The sequence below is a fragment of the Phyllobates terribilis genome, unplaced genomic scaffold (genome assembly GCF_046119375.1).
Source record: "Phyllobates terribilis strain yellow unplaced genomic scaffold, ASM4611937v1 Scaffold_2__4_contigs__length_985480577, whole genome shotgun sequence".
Taxonomy (NCBI): domain Eukaryota; kingdom Metazoa; phylum Chordata; class Amphibia; order Anura; family Dendrobatidae; genus Phyllobates; species Phyllobates terribilis.
This window is the reverse complement of record NW_027362762.1, coordinates 703,161,702-703,183,440: the sequence shown is the minus strand read 5'-3', so window position 1 is coordinate 703,183,440 and position 21,739 is coordinate 703,161,702. Positions and strand designations below refer to the sequence as shown.

General features: G+C 40.9%; 1 protein-coding gene across 1 annotated transcript; it reads right to left on the bottom strand.

The window, feature by feature from the left end:
• Window positions 1–1,682: 1,682 nt before the first annotated feature.
• On the bottom strand, window positions 1,683–21,557 carry BCAS2 (BCAS2 pre-mRNA processing factor). The gene is made up of 7 exons (XM_073667140.1): window positions 21,404–21,557; window positions 19,848–19,940; window positions 16,367–16,437; window positions 9,929–10,090; window positions 9,784–9,834; window positions 7,473–7,553; window positions 1,683–2,092 (listed from the first exon to the last, which is right to left on the bottom strand). The coding sequence occupies exons 1-7, from the start codon at window positions 21,494–21,496 to the stop codon at window positions 1,972–1,974; spliced, it is 672 nt and encodes a 223-aa protein (XP_073523241.1). The 5' UTR covers window positions 21,497–21,557; the 3' UTR covers window positions 1,683–1,971.
• Window positions 21,558–21,739: the final 182 nt, after the last annotated feature.

The window sequence follows — 21,739 nt, the reverse complement described above, 5'->3', positions numbered from 1 at the left end:
CCACTATCAGTATTTTTCTCAGGAGTGGAAGCCAAAACCAGGTGAGGAACAATGAGAGAAGAGGTATAATAGAAACAAGTCACCAATTCTGCATTTATCACCCACTCCTGGTTTTGTCTCCCACTCCTGAGAAAAAATACTGACCGAATACGGATAGTGGGGCTGTGGCCTTAGTGTGATTTCCCTCTTCAATACACATTCCCAATCACTTCTCTCACTTCCTTCTTCCACCCCATCTGGAAATATTACTCCTGGATTCAACTATTTTTATTTTCACTCATTCCTTAAAGGTTTCCTCAGCGTTTCCTTCCCACCATCCTCTTCCCTAATTGGTATGACATCCTCTCCTTCCACCCCTACCCAATCCACACCCCTTTGTTCCTTCCACCCTTTCCTGGGATGACATGTGCATTCATTAGAATTTCTTTTAACCTAAAAAATCATTTCTATTTTTTCCAATCCCACACTTCCTCACATTGTCTATAAGCAACATCATTTATTAACCTGGGCCAACCATGGCGCTCTTTTCCACTGTACTCATTTCCCAACCTCCTCATCCCTTTGTCTTTTTTTTTTTTTTTTTTAACACTTTTCTGTTAGTTCTTCACCCATTCTAACATTTTACACTGCTTTTCCTATGCTTCACATCTCACTATACCCCCTCACAAGACCGGTTTGGTTTTGCACCTTCATTCTATTTTTTCCTCTCCACATCATCCCTTCCCTCATCCCAGTCTGGAAAAACATTTGTTATTACTCTGCCATAACACAGGGTGTTATTCTTTTTAACACATTTTTTTCACCTACAATGTCCATCAAAATTCTCTCCCCACCCCACCCCATTCCCAATTACAATTCTATTCGCTTTTACTCATTTCTATTTTAGACACATATAATTTAGATGAAGAAAAAAAATGTATTAGTTCTTTCATCTCCTTTCCTCCTCTAGGCAAAACAATTTTTTTCCTTCCCTTTCTTGTTGGTCATCCTTTTTTTATTTGGCATCACATTCTACTTCTTCCTCCATCCACAGGGTCATTTCCTGCTCTGTTATTAGTATTCATTTCATTCCTTTAAGTCCTCTTTTCTGCATCCCCTCTCTCTTTTCCCACCCTCCACTTCTTATCCTCTCGTGGCTTCATGCACTAAGCTTTCTTTTCCCAGTTCCACTGCCACTCCATCTGAGTTCACATCAGTTTCTTCTATTCTTAACCACTTCCGGTCTCCATTCTCCTCCACCTTAAGGGTGTTCTTCATTGCTCTTCAGCCTTTGTAAACTCTAACTGTATTGTGCACATTTGTCTTTTTTTTTACCTTGAGAAAGGCGCAGTTCCGGTGCCGAAACGCATTGGAGAGTGAAGAAAACCTTGTTTATACTCTCTGGATCCCATCCTTCCCGTGAGCACATCGTCAGAATCTCTGCTTTGCCAAACTGTTATCTGGACGATACTCTTTCAGCTACAGCACATCCGGCTCCTATAGGTGTTGTGTCCTTACACAACCCTTACCGGTGAGCGCTACCATCACCCCCCATCTGGATCCTATGGTTCTGCCCCATCTGTGCGCATTAGCCCCATCCAGATCTTCCCACCTAAGACTAGTATCAGCGAAAAAGTAAAGTGTAATTTGTTTACAACCCGCAAGCATTTTCACTGGAAAAAGCTCAGAAAATCATAGCCATATTACACAAAGCAAAATAATTTTATTAAAATTACATAAAAATAAAAGAAAAATTTACGGTGCAATGCACACATTAGCAGTAACGACAAATGGACCTTTTCAGAGGTTTCTATAGTTGACATCACTAGAAAGCCTGACCAAATCAGTTCACTTCCAACTTGCAAGATGTAGCGTTGAAAAAAGCACAGAGATGCAAAGTCCTTAACCTACAGATGGGATCACATCTTCCTCCTGAAGCGAGAGCCATGATGAATAGGTGACGTGGAAAGGTTGTGTTGGTCACCCATACACTTAATAATTCTCAATATTTTCTTTGTTCTCTCCATCTCTTTGCTTCAGCTGATTGATTTCATTCTCCAGCTGCACAATCGCTCGTTCAATCTCATAGTTCTTACTCACAAGAGATACCCACCTAAACGAAGGGGAAGAAACAGAAGAAAGTGAAATACTGTAACCTGGATTTGCTCCACCGGAGAATATAAAACCACACAGTGCTTGGAAGTCACACGCCCAAATATTTCTCTCCCAAAAGGGAATGCATCATCAGAATAGGGCCTGATGCTTCACTTAAGCTTTTATGTTAAACCTATCTATAAAAATATAGTCAATTTATTTCTGTTTGTAAACTTCCATACAATTATATATGTAAAAGAAAAGAACTATAAAAAGGGATGTCCATCTTTGGTGGACTTTTTTTTTTTTTATACAATTAATGGGGTTTTCCCACAAAGTACATTTTAGTTAATAAATCTTGGAATAATACAAGTTCCACAATTAGATATGTTAACAAAAATGTTCCTGTGCTGAGATAATCTTATAAACGTGCCCCTGCTGTGTACTGTGTAATGGCTGTGTCCGACTGTACAGGGTCATGGTCTAGGACTAAATCTAGATAACACAGGATCACGCCATTCTCAATATGTGATGTCACAGCTCACCTTCTCCCCCTCCCTGCATAATAAACTTCTGTACAGATTAAAGAGCATGCCTAGTATTACCCCCATAGGACTAGTCAGGAGATATTCACTGACTTCTGTCTGTGGTCCATCATGCGGCTGCTGTAAGGCAGCGCTATCAATCATGTTAAGCAGCAGCTCAGGCATAAGATGGCAGTATCATTAACATTGTGCAGAATGTAGAATATAAATTCTATAATTCACAAAATATAAAACTGACTAGTTATAACTAGTAAAGAAAATGTATCACCTATAATTTAAGTATATACAGTACAGACCAAAAGTTTGGACACACCTTCTCATTTAAAGATTTTTCTGTATTTTCATGACTTTGACAATTGTACATTCACACTGAAGGCATCAAAACTATAAATTAACCCATGTGGAATTATATACTTAACAAAAAGTGTGAAACAACTGAAAATATGTCTTATATTCTAGGTTCTTCAAAGTAGCCACCTTTTGCATTGATCACTGTTTTGCACACTCTTGGCATTCTCTTGATGAGCTTCAAGAGGTAGTCACCGGAAATGGTCTTCACTTCACAGGTGTGCCCTGTCCGGTTTAATAAGTGGGATTTCTTGCCTTATAAATGGGGTTGGGACCATCAGTTGTGCTGTGCAGAAGTCTGGTGGATACACAGCTGATAGTCCTACTGAATAGACTGTTAGAATTTGTATTATGGCAAGAAAAAAGCAGCTAAGTAAAGAAAAATGAGTGGCCATCATTACTTTAAGAAATGAAGGTCAGTCAGTCCGAAAAATTGGGCAAACTTTGAGTGTGTCCCCAAGTGCAGCTGCAAAAACCATCAAGCGCTACAAAGAAACTGGCTCACATGAGGACCGCCCCAGGAAAGGAAGACCAAGAGACCAAGAGTCACCTCTGCTTCTGAGGATAAGTTTATCCGAGTCACCAGCCTCAGAAATCGCAGGTTAACAGCAGCTCAGATTAGAGACCAGGTCAATGCCACACAGAGTTCTAGCAGCAGACACATCTCTACAACAACTGGTAAGAGGAGACTTTGTGCAGCAGGCCTTCATGGTAAAATAGCTGCTAGGAAACCACTGCGAAGGACAGGCAACAAGCAGAAGAGACTTGTTTGGGCTAAAGAACACAAGGAATGGACATCAGACCAGTGGAAATCTGTGCTTTGGTCTGATGAGTCCAAATTTGAGATCTTTGGTTCCAACCACCGTGTCTTTGTGCGACGCAGAAAAGGTGAACGGATGGACTCTACATGCCTGGTTCCCACCGTGAAGCATGGAGGAGGAGGTGTGATGGTGTGGGGGTGCTTTGCTGGTGACACTGTTGGGAATTTATTAAAAATTGAAGGCATACTGAACCAGCATGGCTACCACAGCATCTTGCAGCGGCATGCTATTCCATCCGGTTTGCGTTTAGTTGGACCATCATTTATTTTTCAACAAGACAATGACCCCACACACTTCCAGGCTGTGTAAGGGCTATTTGACCAAGAAGGAGAGTGATGGGGTGCAACGCCAGATGACCTGGCCTCCACAGTCACCAGACCTGAACCCAATCGAGATGGTTTGGGGTGAGCTGGACGGCAGAGTGAAGTCAAAAGGGCCAACAAGTGCTAAGCATCTCTGGGAACTCCTTCAAGATTGTTGGAAGACCATTTCCGGTGACTACCTCTTGAAGCTCATCAAGAGAATGCCAAGAGTGTGCAAAGCAGTCATCAAAGCAAAAGGTGGCTACTTTGAAGAACCTAGAATATAAGACATATTTTCAGTTGTTTCACACTTTTTTGTTAAGTATATAATTCCACATGTGTTAATTCATAGTTTTGATGCCTTCAGTGTGAATGTACAATTTCCAAAGTCATGAAAATACAGAAAAATCTTTAAATGAGAAGGTGTGTCCAAACTTTTGGTCTGTACTGTATAATTTTGGTTTGCATGGATGGAATGGGCAGTTACAAAGATCCATCTCCAGCACCATCACAAGAAGCTGCTTATTAAAACAATCCGCTTCTCAAGCCGACAAAAGAGTGGGGGAAGCCCTCCTTTTCCATGAGGTTTATAGGTCTAATCTAATTCAGACTCTATTCTGAAGGGAATCTATCATCAGGTTTTTTGCTACCTAATCTTATTGCGATATGATGAAAGGGCAGAAACCCCGATTCTAGCTATGCATCACTTACAGAGCTGCTTGCTGCAATTGTGCCAACATCACTGCTTTACCAGCAGGAGATTGCCACTAGATAACTAGTAAACCTGCTGCCATCTAGTCCTTTATATTAATGAGCTCTGAATAACCCTGCCCCCACCAGTGATTGGCAGCTTTCTGCCTATGCACAGTGTAAATAGAAAGCTGCCAGTAGGTGGATTTGTACAGAGCTTGGTATTTGTGCATCAGAGAAACAGCGATTTTATCAAAACCGCAGCAAGCAGCCCAGTAAGTAATACATTGCTGGAATCAGGGGCTCTGTCCCAACATCATGCAGCTCTCAGATGGGAGTAGCAAAAAACCTGGTGACAGATTCTCCATAAATCCAGCAGCAGACAAACCATCTAATTGTCCTCAAGTAGCACAATGAGAGCATGATTTCATGATATTCTATAGAGGCAAAACCTCTGGCAAACTCTGAGACATTGATCAGTTATATTAAGAAAATCCTAAAAATATGGCTGGGTGAACTTGAGAAACACTGGTCTAAGCTATATTACATTAGCCTTAAAGCAAACCTGTCAGCAGGATTTTGCTAAGTAAACTACAGGCATTGTCATGTTGGGGCTGCTGCACTGATTAATATGATACCTGAAGTGAAGAAATTCGTCTTGTGTAATCAGTGTTTGCAGTTTTGCGTTAATGAGATGCCCGTGCTCGGGGGCAGGACTGTGGGCAGATCTTTTCTTGCTGATCTGGCCTAGAGCACCAGGATAAGACCCAGCCTACAGTCCCGCCCCGGAGCACGGGCAGATCATTAACTCAAAACTGCAAACACTGATTACACAAGAACCACAAGATGAATTTCTTCACTTCAGGTATCATATTAATCAGTGCAGCAGCCCCAACATGACAATACCTGTAGTTTACTTAGCAAAATCCTGCTGACAGGTTCCCTTTAATTAATTACCGGGGACGTATTAGTACGCATATTTGAATACTGCCCGTTCAGTGAGGGCTGCTGCCCTGAGCCCTCACTGAACGGAGCACATGTCAGCTGATTCTTACAGCTGACATGTGCCCGCAACAGCCGCGGGTGGAATCGCGATCCACCCGCGGCTGTTAACATGTTAAATGCCGCTGTCAATCTCTGACACCAGCATTTAACGCGCGCTTCCGGGTAGCGCGTCATAAGCCCCGCCCACCGGCGACCCCGTCACGTGATCGCGGGTCGCCGATGGGTGGGCATGACAACCCAGGGTCTGCAGCAGACGCCTGTGGTTGTCATGATCTTGTCGCTATGAGCGCCACCTAGTGGTCGGCGCTCATAGCACAGGACCACTTCTGCTGCATGCAGGGGACCTGCTCGTCCCCTGTATGTAGCAGAGGCGATCGGATAGTTGCTGCTTCTCGTCTCCTATGGAGACTATAGAAGCATGCAAAAAGTAAAAAAAAAAAGTTTAAAAATATAAAAAAAAATAAAAAAATATAAAAAGTTTAAATCACCCCCCTTTTGCCCCATTCAAAATAAAATAATAAAAAATAAACCCCACATACACATATTTGGTATCGCCGCGCTCAGAATCGCCCGATCTATCAATATAAAAAAAGAATTAATCCGATCGGTAAACGGCGTAACGAGAAAAAAATTCTAAACGCCAGAATTACGTTTTTTGGTCGCCGCAAAATTGCAATAAAATGCAATAACGGGCGATCAAAACATCGGATCTACCCCAAATGTTATCAATAAAAATGTCAGCCCGGTGCGCAAAAAATAAGCCATCAACCAGCCCCAGATCACGAAAAATGGAGACGCTACGGGTCTTAGAAAATGGCGCTATTTTTTTATTTTTTTTTTTTACCAAATTTTGGAATTTTTTTTCACCACTTAAATATAAAAGAACCTATACATGTTTGGTGTCTATGAACTCATAATAACCTGTAGAATAAGAAGGGCAGGTCAGTTTTAGCATTCAGTGAACGTGGTAAAAAAAATAAATAAAAAACAACTGTGGTATTGCACTTTTTTTGCAATTTTACCGCACTTGGAATTTTTTTCCCGTTTTCCCGTACAGGATATGGTAAAACTAGTAATGGCGTTGAAAAGTACAACTCGTCCCGCAAAAAATAAGCCCTCACATGGCCATATTGACCAAAAAATAAAAACGCTATGGCTCTGGGAACAAGGGGAGCAAAAACGAAAATGCAAAAACGGAAAATGCTCCGGGGCTTAAGGGGTTAATGCATATGGTCAACTCTTGTATCTCTTAGATCATTTCACTGATTAGTTTCTTTCATTGTGTAAATCGTAGAACATTAAATATGTAGATTTTTTTTCAAATGGAATTGTAACATTAAATAATATATTATATATTTTACTCCATTTTATAGTGCCATTAATTACACAGCTTTACAGACATTATTGGCACTGTCCCCAATGGGGTTCACAATCTAGATTTCCTATCAGTATGTGTTTGGAGTGTGATGGAGTTTCCTCCAGGTACTCTGGTTTCCTCCACACATGGGGAGAACATACAAACTCAGATGTTGTCCTTGGTGGGATTTAAACCCAGGACCCCAGCGCTACAAAGCAACAGTGCTAACCACTGAGCCACCGTGCTGCCCATATGCAAAATGTAACCATATGCAATTATATATAATAGCTCACAGTAAAACTTCTCTGATAACATACACAAAATGACTTACGTTGACTCCATTTCTCTCAGCTTGGCCCCAGATGTAAGTTGGGAGTTTTTCCTCTGCCAATTTAAGTCCTGAATACGTTTTCTGAACAAAATGGAAATGAATAAAATAAATTAGTGATGCAGAGAAGAATACATTTACGAAGAATCATTCAATCATTATTTCTCTAGAGGTATAGTTCACAAAGCACAAATGGAATCATATTGGCTCGGAGGTTTGTTTTCTTATTCCAGTCTTATTACATGGTTAAGAAACCTACATAAGGCTCCATTCACCTCCGAAGTTATGATCCATATGACAATCATATTCTCAAGCGATACGAGAGCAAATTCCATCACCAGAAACAGAAAAAAAGTGTTAAGACCCTTAATTTGAAGACATGCACAACTAACTCACAGATGAACACGAAGCGCTGCACCGAATCAGGAGATAGGGGCATGATAACATGGAAAGAGGGCTGACTAGTTAGGGGCAACTAACACCCCATCGACTAGTCAAAGCCCTCATTAACAAAGGGAACAGGAACATTATAAATACTTTATATATACCTCATTTTCACTGAATAGAATTATACAGGGCTGGTTAGGCATTGAGTTTAATCATACATACAGTACAGACCAAAAGTTTGGACACACCTTCTCATTTAAAGATTTTTCTGTATTTTCATGACTATGAAAATTGTACATTCACACTGAAGGCATCAAAACTATGAATTAACACATGTGGAATTATATACTTAACAAAAAAGTGTGAAACAACTGAAAATATGTCTTATATTCTAGGTTCTTCAAAGTAGCCACCTTTTGCTTTGATGACTGCTTTGCACACTCTTGGCATTCTCTTGATGAGCTTCAAGAGGTAGTCACCGGAAATGGTTTTCACTTCACAGGTGTGCCCTGTCAGGTTTAATAAGTGGGATTTCTTGCCTTATAAATGGGGTTGGGACCATCAGTTGTGTTGTGCAGAAGTCTGGTGGATACACAGCTGATAGTCCTACTGAATAGACTGTTAGAATAGAACCCTGCCGTGCGCCCAAGCAGTGGTTTTCCCCCACATGTGGGGTATCGGTTACTCAGGAGAAATTGCCCAACAAATTGCATGGTGCAATTTCTCCTGTTACCCTTATGATAATGCAAAATTGGATGGAACATTGTGGGAAAAATGTGAAAATTTAATTTTTACGGCTCAATGTTCTAAATTCTGTGAAGCACCTGGGGGTTCAAGGTGCTCACCACACATCTAGATAAGTTCCCTGAGGGGTCTAGTTTCCAAAATGGTGTCACTTGTGGGGGGTTTCCACTGTTTAGGCACATCAGGGGGTCTCCAAACGCAACATGGCGTCCGCTAATTATTCAACCAAATTTTACAATCAAAAAGTCAAATGGCGCTCCTTCCCTTCCGAGCGCCCAAACACTGTTTTTTACCCACATATGGGGTATCTGCGTGCTCAGGGGAAATTGCACAACAAATTTTGGGTTCCATTTTTTCCTGTTACCCCTGCAAAAATGAAAAAAAATTGGGTCTAAAGTAACATTTTTCTGAAAAAAGTTAAATGTTAATTGTTTTCTTCCACATTCCAAAAACTCCTGTGAAGCACCCAAAGGGTTAATAAAGTTCTTGAATGTGTTTTTGAGCACCTTGAGGGGTGTAGCTTTTAGAATGGTGTCACTTTTGGGTATTTTCTGTCATAAAGACCCCCTCAAAGTGACTTCAAATGTGATGTGGTCCCTAAAAAAAAATGATTTTGTAGATTTTATTGGAAAAATGCGAAATCGCTGGTCAACTTTTAACCCTTATAGCACCCTAATAAAAAAAAAATGTGGGTTCCAAAATTGTGCTGATGTAAAGTAGACATGTGGAAAATGTTATTTATTAACTCTTTTGTGTCACATATCTCTCTGACTTAAGGGCATAAAAATTCAAATTTTGAAAATTGCTAAATTTTCGCCAAATTTTTTTATTTCTTTTTTTTCACAAATAAACGCAAGTGATATCGAAGAAATTTTACCACTATCATGAAGTACAATATGTCACGAAAAAACAATCTCAGAATCCGGGGGATCCGTTGAAGCATTTCAAGGTAATTACCTCTTAAAGTGACAGTGGTCAGAATTGTAAAAATTGGCCTGGTCATTAATGTGCAAACCACCTTGGGTTGTAAAGGGGTTAAGAAGCTCAGCACTTAAACCGCCATTTGCACGTCTACCTATATTTTGCTGCACATGGCTCTTCCTGGAAATCTGTTCTGAGTTGGACAGTCTAATTTGCAGTAAATCTCTTTTCTTATCTCGGTGAGAACATTGCATACACTTACCTTAATTTCTGAAGATCCTTCTGTGCAGATTCAATCATACGAACAAGATTTCTAAAAAATGTAAAAAAAGAAGGGGAGAGAGTGGGTAACTGTACGGAGTGAAAACCCCTCCAGTGCTATCTTTTCACTCACCAGTTCTACTTACTCGTTATAGACTCGCCAGGCATTGCAGCCATGCTGAGACATGATTTCCAGATTCTCAATACGAACAGCTTGATGCTCCAGCTGAGCCATGGAATTGTTCACACACTCCTGCCACGCCGTTATATCATTCCTCTGGCCGGACGAAGGCGCAGGTAATTCATACCTGGGGGAAAAAAATAAAATTGTTCTACAAAAGGCATCTTAGTATTGGTATGACTGCACATTATTATCCAGAAACATTTATTTACATACCGAAATGTTATAATGTAAGATACTAAGTAGAACACAGAAAGGAGCTTATTTTAAAAGGGATTCCATTGACTTTCTAACAAAGTGATTCTGATTAACCCCATATAAAGTTTAGCCAATCTTGTGGATTTTCCTGACATTTTCTTAGTTGGATTTTACAGCAAAAGCCATGGTCTGTAAACAGCTTACAACTCAGCAAAGGGATCACATTGTTGAAAGTTATCAGTCAAGAAGAGAGTACAAAAAACCTTCAAAAGGCAATAGAAATACCATGGAACACTGAAGATGGTCTTCAAGAAGAGGCTTAACCCCTTTTCCGTTTTCTCCTCCCCTTCTTCCTAGAGCCATATCTTTTTTATTGTTCTGTCAATATAGCTGTATGAGGGCCTGTTTTTTTTACGGGATGAGTTGTACTTTTAAATGACACCATTCATATTACCACATTGTGCACTGGAAAACGGAGAAAAAATCCAAGTGTGTTGAAATGGCTGCCAAAAAAAAATTTTAAAAAGTGCAATTTCACAATTGTTTTTTATTTTTCATGTTCACTATATGGTAAAACTGACCAGTCAATATGATTCTCCAGGTCAGTATGAGTACACATATCCCAAACATATATTGTTTGTTTGCTTTTTTTTAATCTACTTAAGTGGTGAAAAAAAAGTAGGAAATTTGTAAAAATGTGCTTTTGTCCGATTTTCCAAGATCCATAACATTTTCATTTTTCAAGATATGGGGCTGTGTGGGGGCTTATTTTTTGTGCCATGAGATGACATTTTTACCGATACCATTTTGGGGTATATACAATGTTTTGATCGCCTCTTATTGCATTCTATTGCAATGTTGTGGCGACCCAAAAAAACCCGTAATTTTGGAGTGTTGATTTTTCTCTTTTTGCGTCGTTTAACGATTGGATTAATGTTTTTTATATTTTGATAGATCGGACTTTTACAATCGCAGCGATACCAAATAGGTGTATTTTTATTGGAAGTGTCTTTCTTCATTATTAATTTTTTTTTTTTTTTTCCAGATTTTTAAAAACTTTTTCTTTCTTTAATAGTCATGAGACTTTAAGCTGTGATAGTCTCCCATGAATGCCAGCATTCACAGGAAGATCATAATGACAGGCACGGAGTCATCAGCAGACCTGTGGACGTCATGACAATCCATCAGCGCCCCGCAATCACATCACGGGCGCACCGATGGAAGAGTGGTACGATGCGCCCCCATGTCTGTGCGTGTTAAATGCCACTGTTAGAGATGGATAGCGGGATTTAAGAGGTTAACAGCCGCAGGCAGATCTCCACTCCACCACAGCTGTTAGAGGCACATGGTGGCTGATTAAATCAGCCATTAAGTGCAGGGAAAGTTGCAGGCTCAGCTTGCGAGCCCACGTCAAACGCAGCGACATGACATATGACGCAAGTTTACGTCATATGTCGTGAAGGGATTAAAAGGTGGAAAAAGTTCTGAAATTATTTATCTTGATATGGTTTATTTTACATGACAAAAACCCTGGAATTTTAACAGGGGTGTGTGGACTTTTTAGATCCACTCTATAAGCCCCTCAAAGTCACTTCAAAACTAAAGAGGTAAATAAAGATAAGATCCCCCCCCCCAAGGAAATTTGCAAAAGAAAAATGACTGCTACATTTTAACCCCTTCAAAAACCCAAAACCAAATAACAAGACGTTTGAAAAATAACACTGGCACAGACTAGATAAATGGGAAATGTTGTCATCACAAAGTTAACCACTTCGCACCAGAGCCTGTTTTTGCCTTCGTGACCGGGCCAATTTTTTCAATTCTGACCACTGTCACTTTATGAAGTAATTACTCTGGAACGCTTCAACGGATCCCCCTGATTCTGACACTGTTTTTTCGTGACATATTATACTTCAGGATAGTGGTAAAATTTCTTCGATATCACTTGCGTTTATTTGTGAAAAAAATCGGAAATTTGGCGAAAATTTTTAAAATTTTGCAATTTTCAAACTTTTAATTTTTATGCCCTTAAATCAAAGAGATATGTCACACAAACTAGTTAATAAATAACATTTCCCACATGTCTACTTTACGTCAGCACAATTTTGGAACCCAATTTTTTTTTGTTAGGGAGCTATAAGGGTTAAAAGTTGACCAGCGATTTCTCATTTTTCCAACAAAATTTACAAAACATTTTTTTAGGGACCACATCATATTTGAAGTCACTTTGAGGGGCCTTTATGACAGAAAATACCCAAAAGTGACACCATTCTAAAAACTGCACCCCTCAAGGTGCTCAAAACCACATTCAAGAACTTTATTAACCCTTCAGGTGCTTCACAGGAATTTTTTGAATGTGGAAGAAAAAAATGAACATTTAACTTTTTTCACAAAAATGTTACTTTAGACCCAATTTTTTTTATTTTCACAGGGGTAACAGGAAAAAATGGACCCCAAAATTTTTTGTGCAATTTCTCTTGAGCGCGCTGAAACCCAATATGTGGGGGAAAACCACTGTTTGGGCGCACTGTAGGGCTTGGAAGGGAAGGAGCGCCATTTGACTTTTTGAATGTAAAATTTGTTTGAATAATTAGCGGACGCCATGCTGCATTTGGAGAGCCCCTGATGTGCCTAAACAGTGGAAACCCCCCACAAGTGCCACCATTTTGGAAACTAGACCCCTTAGGGAACTTATCTAGATGTGTGGTGAGCACCTTGCACCCCCAGGTGCTTCACAGAAGTTTATAATATTGAGCCATAAAAATACAATTTTCACATTTTTCCCACAAAAAATGTTTTTCATTCCCTAATTTTGCATTATCATAAGGGTAACAGGATAAATTGCACCATGAAATTTGTTGGGCAATTTCTTCTGAGTACGCCGATACCCCATATGTGGGGGAAAACCACTGCTTTGGTGTACGGCAGGGTTCGGAAGAAAAAGGAGCGCTATGTTGGCTGGGATAGGCAGCAGACACCATGTCACATTTGAAGAGTCGCTGACATGCCGAAACAGCAGAAACCCCCACAAGTGACCCCATTTTGTAAACTACACCTCAAGGAATTCATCTAGGGAAGTAGTGAGTATTTTTTAATTTATACCATTGGGCAGTGAAAAAAACAATTATATTTTTACCACAAAAAAATGTTTTACCCTCAGATTTTACATTTTCACACAGGGCAATGGGTAAAAATGGTGCCAAAATGTGTCACACAATTTCTTCTAAAAGTGGCAATACCCCATATGTGGTTGTATCGTACCGCTCAGCCATACGGTGAGATCTGGGGGGGACGGAGCGCTATTTGACAATTGGAGAACAAACTATTGTAGAATAGGCATTTGGATTTGGGAGCACAAAATTTTCTGAATTTCTTTTGGAGGGCAAGGGCCATTTCGCTTTTCCAGAGCCTTTCTGCTACCAGTAACTTGGAAGTCCCTTATATTTTTAACAGATGACGGACCTGAGTGGGGACTAGCTTTTTTTGAGGACTGAGTTCAAGCTTTTATTGGGAACATTTTATGTAACATTTATCCGGCGCTCTAGGCTAAGCACTTACATCGGGGTTTCCATCTAAATTTCCAAGTGATGTAATTCAGATGAAACCCCTGCGGGATCCATTCATTGTAATTAGGCAGCAGAGTTACTCTGGACTCCGTCTGGCCTCTGTTTAGCGGTGTCCTTTTTTTCAGAAGTGCACAAAACTGTGGCCAACTGCACTTTTATGCACGCCAAAAAAAAACTGACACTGTGGGATCACAGGCAGACGGCATCCACAGTGGCCTATATCTGCTTCATTACAGGGAATCTTCCGTCATGGGTTCTGGCTGAATCACGTATTTCAGAGATTTACACGCAAACTCTGGCGTAAGTGCTCAGCGCAGAGCACAGGATAAATGTGAGCAGAGCCTTACTGCGATCTTTGGGAGACATAATAAACAAATCAGTAGCAGATGAAGAATTGGTTTTATTTATTTTTTACGCCGTTCCTTGTGCGGTATAAGTGATGAGATTACTTTATTCTTCGGGTCGGTGCGATTACAGAGATACCAGATTTATATCGGGTTTTTATGACTGACAGCTGTCACATAGTAAGAGACGCTTTTTTTTTTGCATCGCCATATTTTGAGAGCTATAATTTTTCCATATTTCGGCCGACAGAGTCATGTGACGGCTTGTTTTTTGCGGGACGAGTTGACCTTTTTATTGGTACGTGACATTTTTGATCGCTTTCTATTCCGTTTTTTGGGAGGTAAAATTAACAAAAACAAACAATTCAGGAATTGTTTTTTGAGGTTTTTTTTATGCCGTTCTTGCGTATGGTAAAAGTGATCAGGCAGCGTTATTCTTCGGGTCAGTACGTTTACAGCAATACTACACTTACTGTATATTTTTTTATGTTTTGGCGCTTTTTCACAATAAAACAATTTTATAGAAAAAAATATTTTTTTTGCATTGCTTTATTCTGAGCGCTATAACAAGATGACGCTTTCAGCGGTACCATTTTTATTTCCATTTTGCTTTTTGATCGCATTTTTTTCTACTTTTTGTTTGGCGATATGAGGAAAAAGCATAGTTTTTTGCTCCGTTTTTTATTTATTTTTATTACGGTGTGCACAGAAGGAGTTAATTAGTGTGACAGTTTTATAGCTCAGGTTGTTTCGGACGCGGCATACCAAATATGTGTACTTTTTTTATTTTTGCATAAATATAAGGATTTATCGGTTTAATATTTTATTTATTTATTTTAATTTATTTTGTATTTTTTTTTTAACAGTTTCAAAACATTTTTTTTTACTTTTTTTACTTAGTCCCTGTATGGGACAATAATTTTTATTTTTCTGATCGCTGATCTCATGTAATGTAATAGACATATATTACATTACATGAGATCTTCACACAGTCAGTGTGTCCTGCCAGGCTTCAGATGCAGGCTGACGCTGGCAGGACAGCATATATGGCAGAGCTGGAGGCGGTCATGTGACCTCCAGCTGCCATAGCAACCCAAAGTCCTTGAAGGTATCAGGGGTCTTCGGAGAGGTAAGTATACCACCCCCTCTCCTCCTGCTGTCTTCTATATGCCGCGATCACTATAGATCGCGGCATATAGAAGACAGCAAAGGGTCAACATCACTGGGACCTGATCCAATCAGGTCCTGATGATGTTCCCTGTCAGAGCTATCGCTCTGCACCGCTCTCGCAGCGCTTGCAGGACCCTGGGGGTCCTGAGCGCTGCGAGACCACCCACTGTTTTTAAACGTCCGCACTGCACAGAGCCCAGGCAGCGCCGACGTTTATGTACAGTGGGCGGTCGGGAAGCGGTTAAAGCTTGGAAGAAGAAAAATAAAAGAGTGTAAAAATTAACAGTTTGAAAATTGCTATGTTTCTAATTTTTGGGCAAAATTCAGATATTTTATAAAGAACGCAAAATTATCCACCTAAAGAAACCACTTGCAAAGTACAAAACATCATAAAACAATCTAAAAAAGAATGGGCTATGTAGAAGAATTCCAGGGTTATTACTATATGAAGGGACGTGTCAAAATTGAAAAATTAAGGTCAAAATTGGTCCGATCGCTAAGGGGTTAACAGAGCGAGGAGTTGCATACTGAAGTGGTTACAAGAAATAAAAAATGTATATTATAGGATTTAAATACATTTTCCATATAGTGGTTGTGTTTGCAAGGGCGCTGAAACATATGGTATGGTCACACTCATATCAACCTAGATGCAATAAAATTAAGACCTTATCGAACAGAGTAAAATAATTAAACCATTGCTTTCCTTTAACCCTCAACTGGTGAGGTGGGGTTTTGTCACGCAACTAGTGATGTGGGATTTCCTATACCCCAGTGTTTAGAAATCTCTTATTTTTACAGGAAATGCAAAGATCATGTTTGTTTTAATCGTTTTCTTATTGGCAATTGATTACCAGAGTATAACAAGTTTTTGACACCCACAAGTATCGGAAAATGTAATACTTTGATGATTCACACGTATCCGCATACCAGCATTTTTCAATGAATGGCAGCCGATCAAAAATTCCCTGGGGTGTGGCAACCCCCACCTCACCAGTTGAGGGTTAATAAGTATAATACAAGTGCAATAACAAATATTTTGTTTCCTATTTTTCCCCTGAAAAAGGTAATAGAGGCAAATTAAAAAGTTACAGGTATCTCGCCAGATGGAAAACAGCCAGGACTCACCTCTTCATGCTGAGAAGTTCAAGTGGCTGGCGAGCAGATAGTCTCTCAAATTCATTCCTCATTATTTCTGTCTAGGATGGCAAAACATGAAGAAAATATACCGTGAGGTGCAACAGATACAAAAACTCGCTGGGCTTTACCTACAAACACCATTTTAGTATGGAAATCAACAATTGATGGAAATGTAACCTCTCCCAGCCAACAAGCTGGGGAAAATGACACTTCATTTTCCCCACGATGAGTATTTGGTGAGTTTTTGATGTTGCAGATTGTCACCAGCATTTCTGCGCCTATTAGGTTATGTGCATTTTTTACATGCCTTTTTATCGGATTTTTAATGCTGCGGTTTTTATATCTTGTTGGTATGTCATGTTTTAGCCCCTTAGTGACAAAGCCAATTTTCACCTTCCTGACAAGGCCAATTTTTTTTAAATCTGACCAGTGTCACTTCATGTGGCAATAACTCTGGAACTCGTCGACGCATCCCAGTGATTCTGTGATTTTTTTTCGCGACACGTTGTACTTTATGTTAGCGATAAATTTAGGTCAACGTTTTGCATTTGAAAAAATATCGAAATTTTGACCAATATTTTGAAAAATTTTCTAACTTTCAATCTTTATATCCTTAAACAAGTTAAACCAAGTCGCATTTGCCTGGCCCCTTAACAGCATAAAACCTCTACAAGTGACCCCATTTTGGAAACTACACCCCACTCAAGAATTTTATCCAGCACTTGAACCCACAGGTACTACACAGAACTTGATAGAATTAGGTCGGCATATTGAAAATTTCCATTTCTTTCACGGAAATGTTACTTTATCCCCAAATTTTTCACTTTTGCATGAGAAAACATGGAAGAGTGGACTGCGCAGTTTATTAACCACTTTCTTCTGAGCACGGCGATGCCCCACATATAGTCAAAAATGTCTGTTTGGACACATGGCAGGGCTCGGTAGGGAAGAAGCGACATTTGGTATTGGCAAAATACTTTTTATCCACTTTTTAAAATGTGGATGTGAAAATGAAAGTTACATTGTTTTAGCCCCAAATTTGTAATTTTCAGAATGGATAATAGTAGAAAATGCACCCCATAATTTGTTACAAAATTTCTCCTGAACGTGAAGATACCCCATATGTTATCAAAAACTGCTGTTTGGGTACATGGCAGGGCTAGGAAAGAAAAGAGCGCGGTTTGATTTTTGGAGCATAAGCTTGTCTGGAATAGATTGTGGAAGTTGCACCTCTCTGACAGTTTAGGGCCCATACATTGTGCCCGCATATATTGTAGTGCCCCCTTACATTGCACCCAGCTTGCATTTCTGGAGACATACACCCCATAAATTAATTGGGCTCTCCGCACTACATTAATGCCAAACATGTGGCCGCTTACTGCGGTTTAGGCACAGAGGGGCTCAGGAGGAGTGCATTTGGATTTGGGAGCGCAGATTTCACTGGATTTTATTTGAGGAGGCAAGAGCCATGTCGCTTTGTTCTACCAGTAACATTGGTCCCCCTATAGTTCCAGTGACATATGACAAACCTGAGTGGGGGCTGGTTTTGTGAGGCATAAGTTAGGAGTTTTATTGATAACATTTTGGGGTACGTAATATTTTTTGATCGCTTTCAGTATAAGGCTGGGATCACATTCTTGTGTTCTATGCTGAGTATTTACATTGGGGTCTGTGTGTAAATACCACAAAAATGCGATTCAGACAAAACCCCCAAAGGAACCACCCACCATAATGAAGCAGATCGAAACACTTCATACTCAGTTTGGCATCTGCTCCGGTGGTCTCCATCATGGCTGTAGAGTCGGTAAGCCAAATGACCGACTCCCGACTCCACAGCCCAGCCTCACTACTGATCATGTACATAAAGTGCAGCACAGATTCATATCCACTAAAAGCCGAGATCCTTAGATCAGGAACTGAACAGACATTTATAGGACATTTCATAACTTTCGCAAATTCTTATGAAAACATTTACAGCACATTCTGCATTGTTTCAGTGTACCCAATTTATTATAGATTTTAGGAGTCGGTCCATTTTATACTGACTCCACCAAAATGGACACTGATTCGGACTCCACAGCCCTGGACTATCCATCTTTTTAGGGATTCACAGAACTGTGGTCGCCCACACTTGTGCACTACTAAAAAAAAAAAAAAGACGCCTAAAATAACAGTTTCTTGCAGCGGAAACACACTAAAAATGCATATGCGGTTTTTACATGCAGATTTTTTTTTTGCATCTAATGCAATTCTATAATGAAAATCCACACAAAAAAAATGACATATTGTGGGTTTAAAAAAAAAAAAAAAAAAAAAACCACACACAGTGGGCTTGAATGGCATTGGAGCTCATATTCCTGTGGAGGTGAAATAAGAAATTCAGTCTTGCCAAAGATTTGTGAAATATACAACTAATCGTCATCTGAATGTTCATCATGGAGTATTCCATTCATCCTGCAATGGACGAATGGAGAAATTATTGACTTATTCTTACCCCAGCAGTTTGGTTCTAAATAAATGAAAAGGTGGTCTCTCATGGGAGAACTCCAAGGCCAGCCAAACACATTAGATGGCTGTTAGCCGAACGATGCTTTGGCCAATCTCTGCTGACTCTGCCATACACAGGAGTGCTCATTCAGCCCAGCGCTCCTGTGTTCTCTACGAGAAAGCCGCCGACTGACACATCGCCCAGTGGCTTATCTCCTGGGGAAGAATGTGATAAGCAGTCCGAATTTGGACAAGCGCAACTGACATCGCCACTAATCATCAGTCAGTCGAAGCCCCCATACACATTAGACCGCTGCTGGGTTTGGCCAGCATTAAAGAGGTTGTCCACTACTTTTTTATCGATGACCTATCCTTAGGATAGATCATCAATGTCTGATCTGCGGGGGTCCGACGCCCTTGCCGATCAGCTGTTCTCTGTGTCGACGACTCAATTGCGGAGCTGCTCTGTCTTCTGAAAGTACCTTGCCTCCACCACTACACATCCGCCTCCTATTGATTTCAATAGGAGGTGGATGTGTAGTAGCCTGCCGCGGCCACTATCAGATTCCAGAGCAGCTCCGCAACAGAGCACTTCCAGCCGGCAGATGCCAACTTCGAGAACAGCTGATTGGCGAGGGTGCGGGGTGTCAGACCCCACAGATCAGAAAATGATGATCTATCCTGGGGATAGGTCATCAATGAAAAAGTAGTGGACACCCTCTTTAAGCTAATGTGTATGGAGTTATCCACCACTTTCCTTCTTATACACACACACACACACAAGAGGTGTTCAGGAAACCTAGACACTGATGCCATAACTGATATCATTTTTCAGCTGCTGTAATCTGGTGGATAGAGAACTGCTTTTGTTTGCTCTGGTTTCTCTTCTCATAAATCTTCAGCAGTAGTATTAGTGAAGTACATTATAACATACACTGGTGCAGGACGCTACAGAGCTGCTGGCACTGATCTAGGTCCATACCTCAAATGCAGCGTAGTCTGGAGTAGGCAAATAGCTCAGGTAATTTTTGGTTGGACGATATCGTCTGGTTTCCTCCTCCACCAGTGCAGCTGCCTAAATATGGAGAAAATAATATCCAGTTATAGAACTTCAATAAAAACAAACTTACCATTAGGCCACATTGAGTATTAGGTCAGTACTTTACCTCAGTATTTATAAGCCAAAACCAGCAGTGGGTGATAAATGCAGAAGTGGTGACGTGTTTCTATTATACTTTTCCTCTGATTATTCCACTCCTGGTTTTGGCTTACAAATACTGAGGTAAAATACTAACCACATAATGAACGTGGACTTAGACTGGGTCTATCGAATATTACAGAACAGCAGAGGACAAGCACGAGGGATTTAATGAATAACATACTAGTTAGACATTCTTTTAGAATAAACGTACCCCATCCCTTCTGCATATCATCCTGTCCACAGATAGGACTACATATACAAGGTGACAGGATCCCTTTAAGTTTGGACCCTGGACTGGAAAGTCACTAAGTCTGCTCAGTCCCAGGTCCTGAGAACCTCACTGGTCTCTAGGGTCAGCACAATGTCAGTACTAACGCCACTGCTCCCTTCATTGTCTATGACAGCAATGTGCAGAGCTCAGGCATCTCATAGACAATGGAGCGGCCAGCGTGTGCAGTAGCCATCACTCCATTATTCAAAGGGGGATTGTCACCATTGGGCATAATCCTTTTAAACCTCTGTAATGCCAAGTGTGCAGCAGCCCTTCTATTCAGGAAACCACCCAGTCTGACCATCACTAATGGATACCGCCATGGACAGCAGATCACCTGTACATAAAGCACTAATCCAGTTATCCCTCAATTACATCAGATTCAGATTTCGACTAGAATGGTGACAGACAACCGAAACGTTGGGGGATGAGACACGTTGGTGAGTAGTCATCATGCACATGCAATTGGCCGACCATGTTCCCTTTAGTCGATTTTCAGGCCCCGATCCCACCTCAGTAATCTGTGGATAGGAACCAGAGAACCACTTCCTAGCTGTGGCACCCGCGGCCATTCTGATTAGCTGGAAAGGTGCGACATCACATCACAATGAAGACTCTGCACTGGCCAAATAATGAAAAGAGCCACAGATGCTGTCAGATAAGAGGCGGCTTTCCCACTCCCATCCAGATCACCGACATGGTACAGCTGATCAACTCGCCCAACCCTAGTTACCAAAGAGGAGGTGCAGCAGCTGGATGACAAACACAACCAACAGAAACTGTTTGCAACCAATCAGCACATAGCTAATAACTTGTAAACAGCTCTAGTAAAATGAAAGCAGCACTGTGATTGGCTACTAAGGACAACAGAGACAGGTTTTTTTTTGTACATAGCTTTAATAAATTTGCCCCAGTGGATACAAGTGGCGGTCACTACACAGGGGTATGGGATGCTGCCTGCAGGGGGCAGTGCGGTCACTACTACTGGAGCTTGTGAGCAGAACATGTTCCGGTCAGTGCATGCAGAGAGCAGCTGAGCTGTGACAGAACAGGGGCCGGCACTCACCGCCTCCCGCACTCCTGGAGCATCGTATCCCTGGTCAAAATACGGTAACGCATCCACAACCACGTCTCCTGCCACAAGACTGGTGCCCGCCATCTTGAAGCCTGGCAAAAGAACAAGGTACGCATGCGCGATAGTGATGACGAACGCTCTGTGTACTGATAGGTCGGAACAGCGCTCAGTCTGGGACAGTGCAGCTGGTGACACATCACGTGACTGGCTGTGCTGAGCTCTGCGGGCTCCTATGTGAGCGGGCTGTGTATCCCGGATAACATGGCTTCATTTCCATCAATGGCACTGCAGGAATAAGAGGGCAGGCCTCATAGTCGTAAAATAACG

Bases quoted from the DNA above. Each gene is read 5' to 3' on its own strand.
- BCAS2 (XM_073667140.1), bottom strand. From the start codon at position 21,496: ATGGCGGGCACCAGTCTTGTGGCAGGAGACGTGGTTGTGGATGCGTTA. The intron at 10,091-16,366 runs GTGAGTCCTGGC...TTTTTCCCCCAG, and splicing joins GAACTTCTCAGCATGAAGAG to GTATGAATTACCTGCGCCTT. The intron at 7,554-9,783 runs GTAAGTGTATGC...CATTTTGTTCAG, and splicing joins AAGGATCTTCAGAAATTAAG to AAAACGTATTCAGGACTTAA.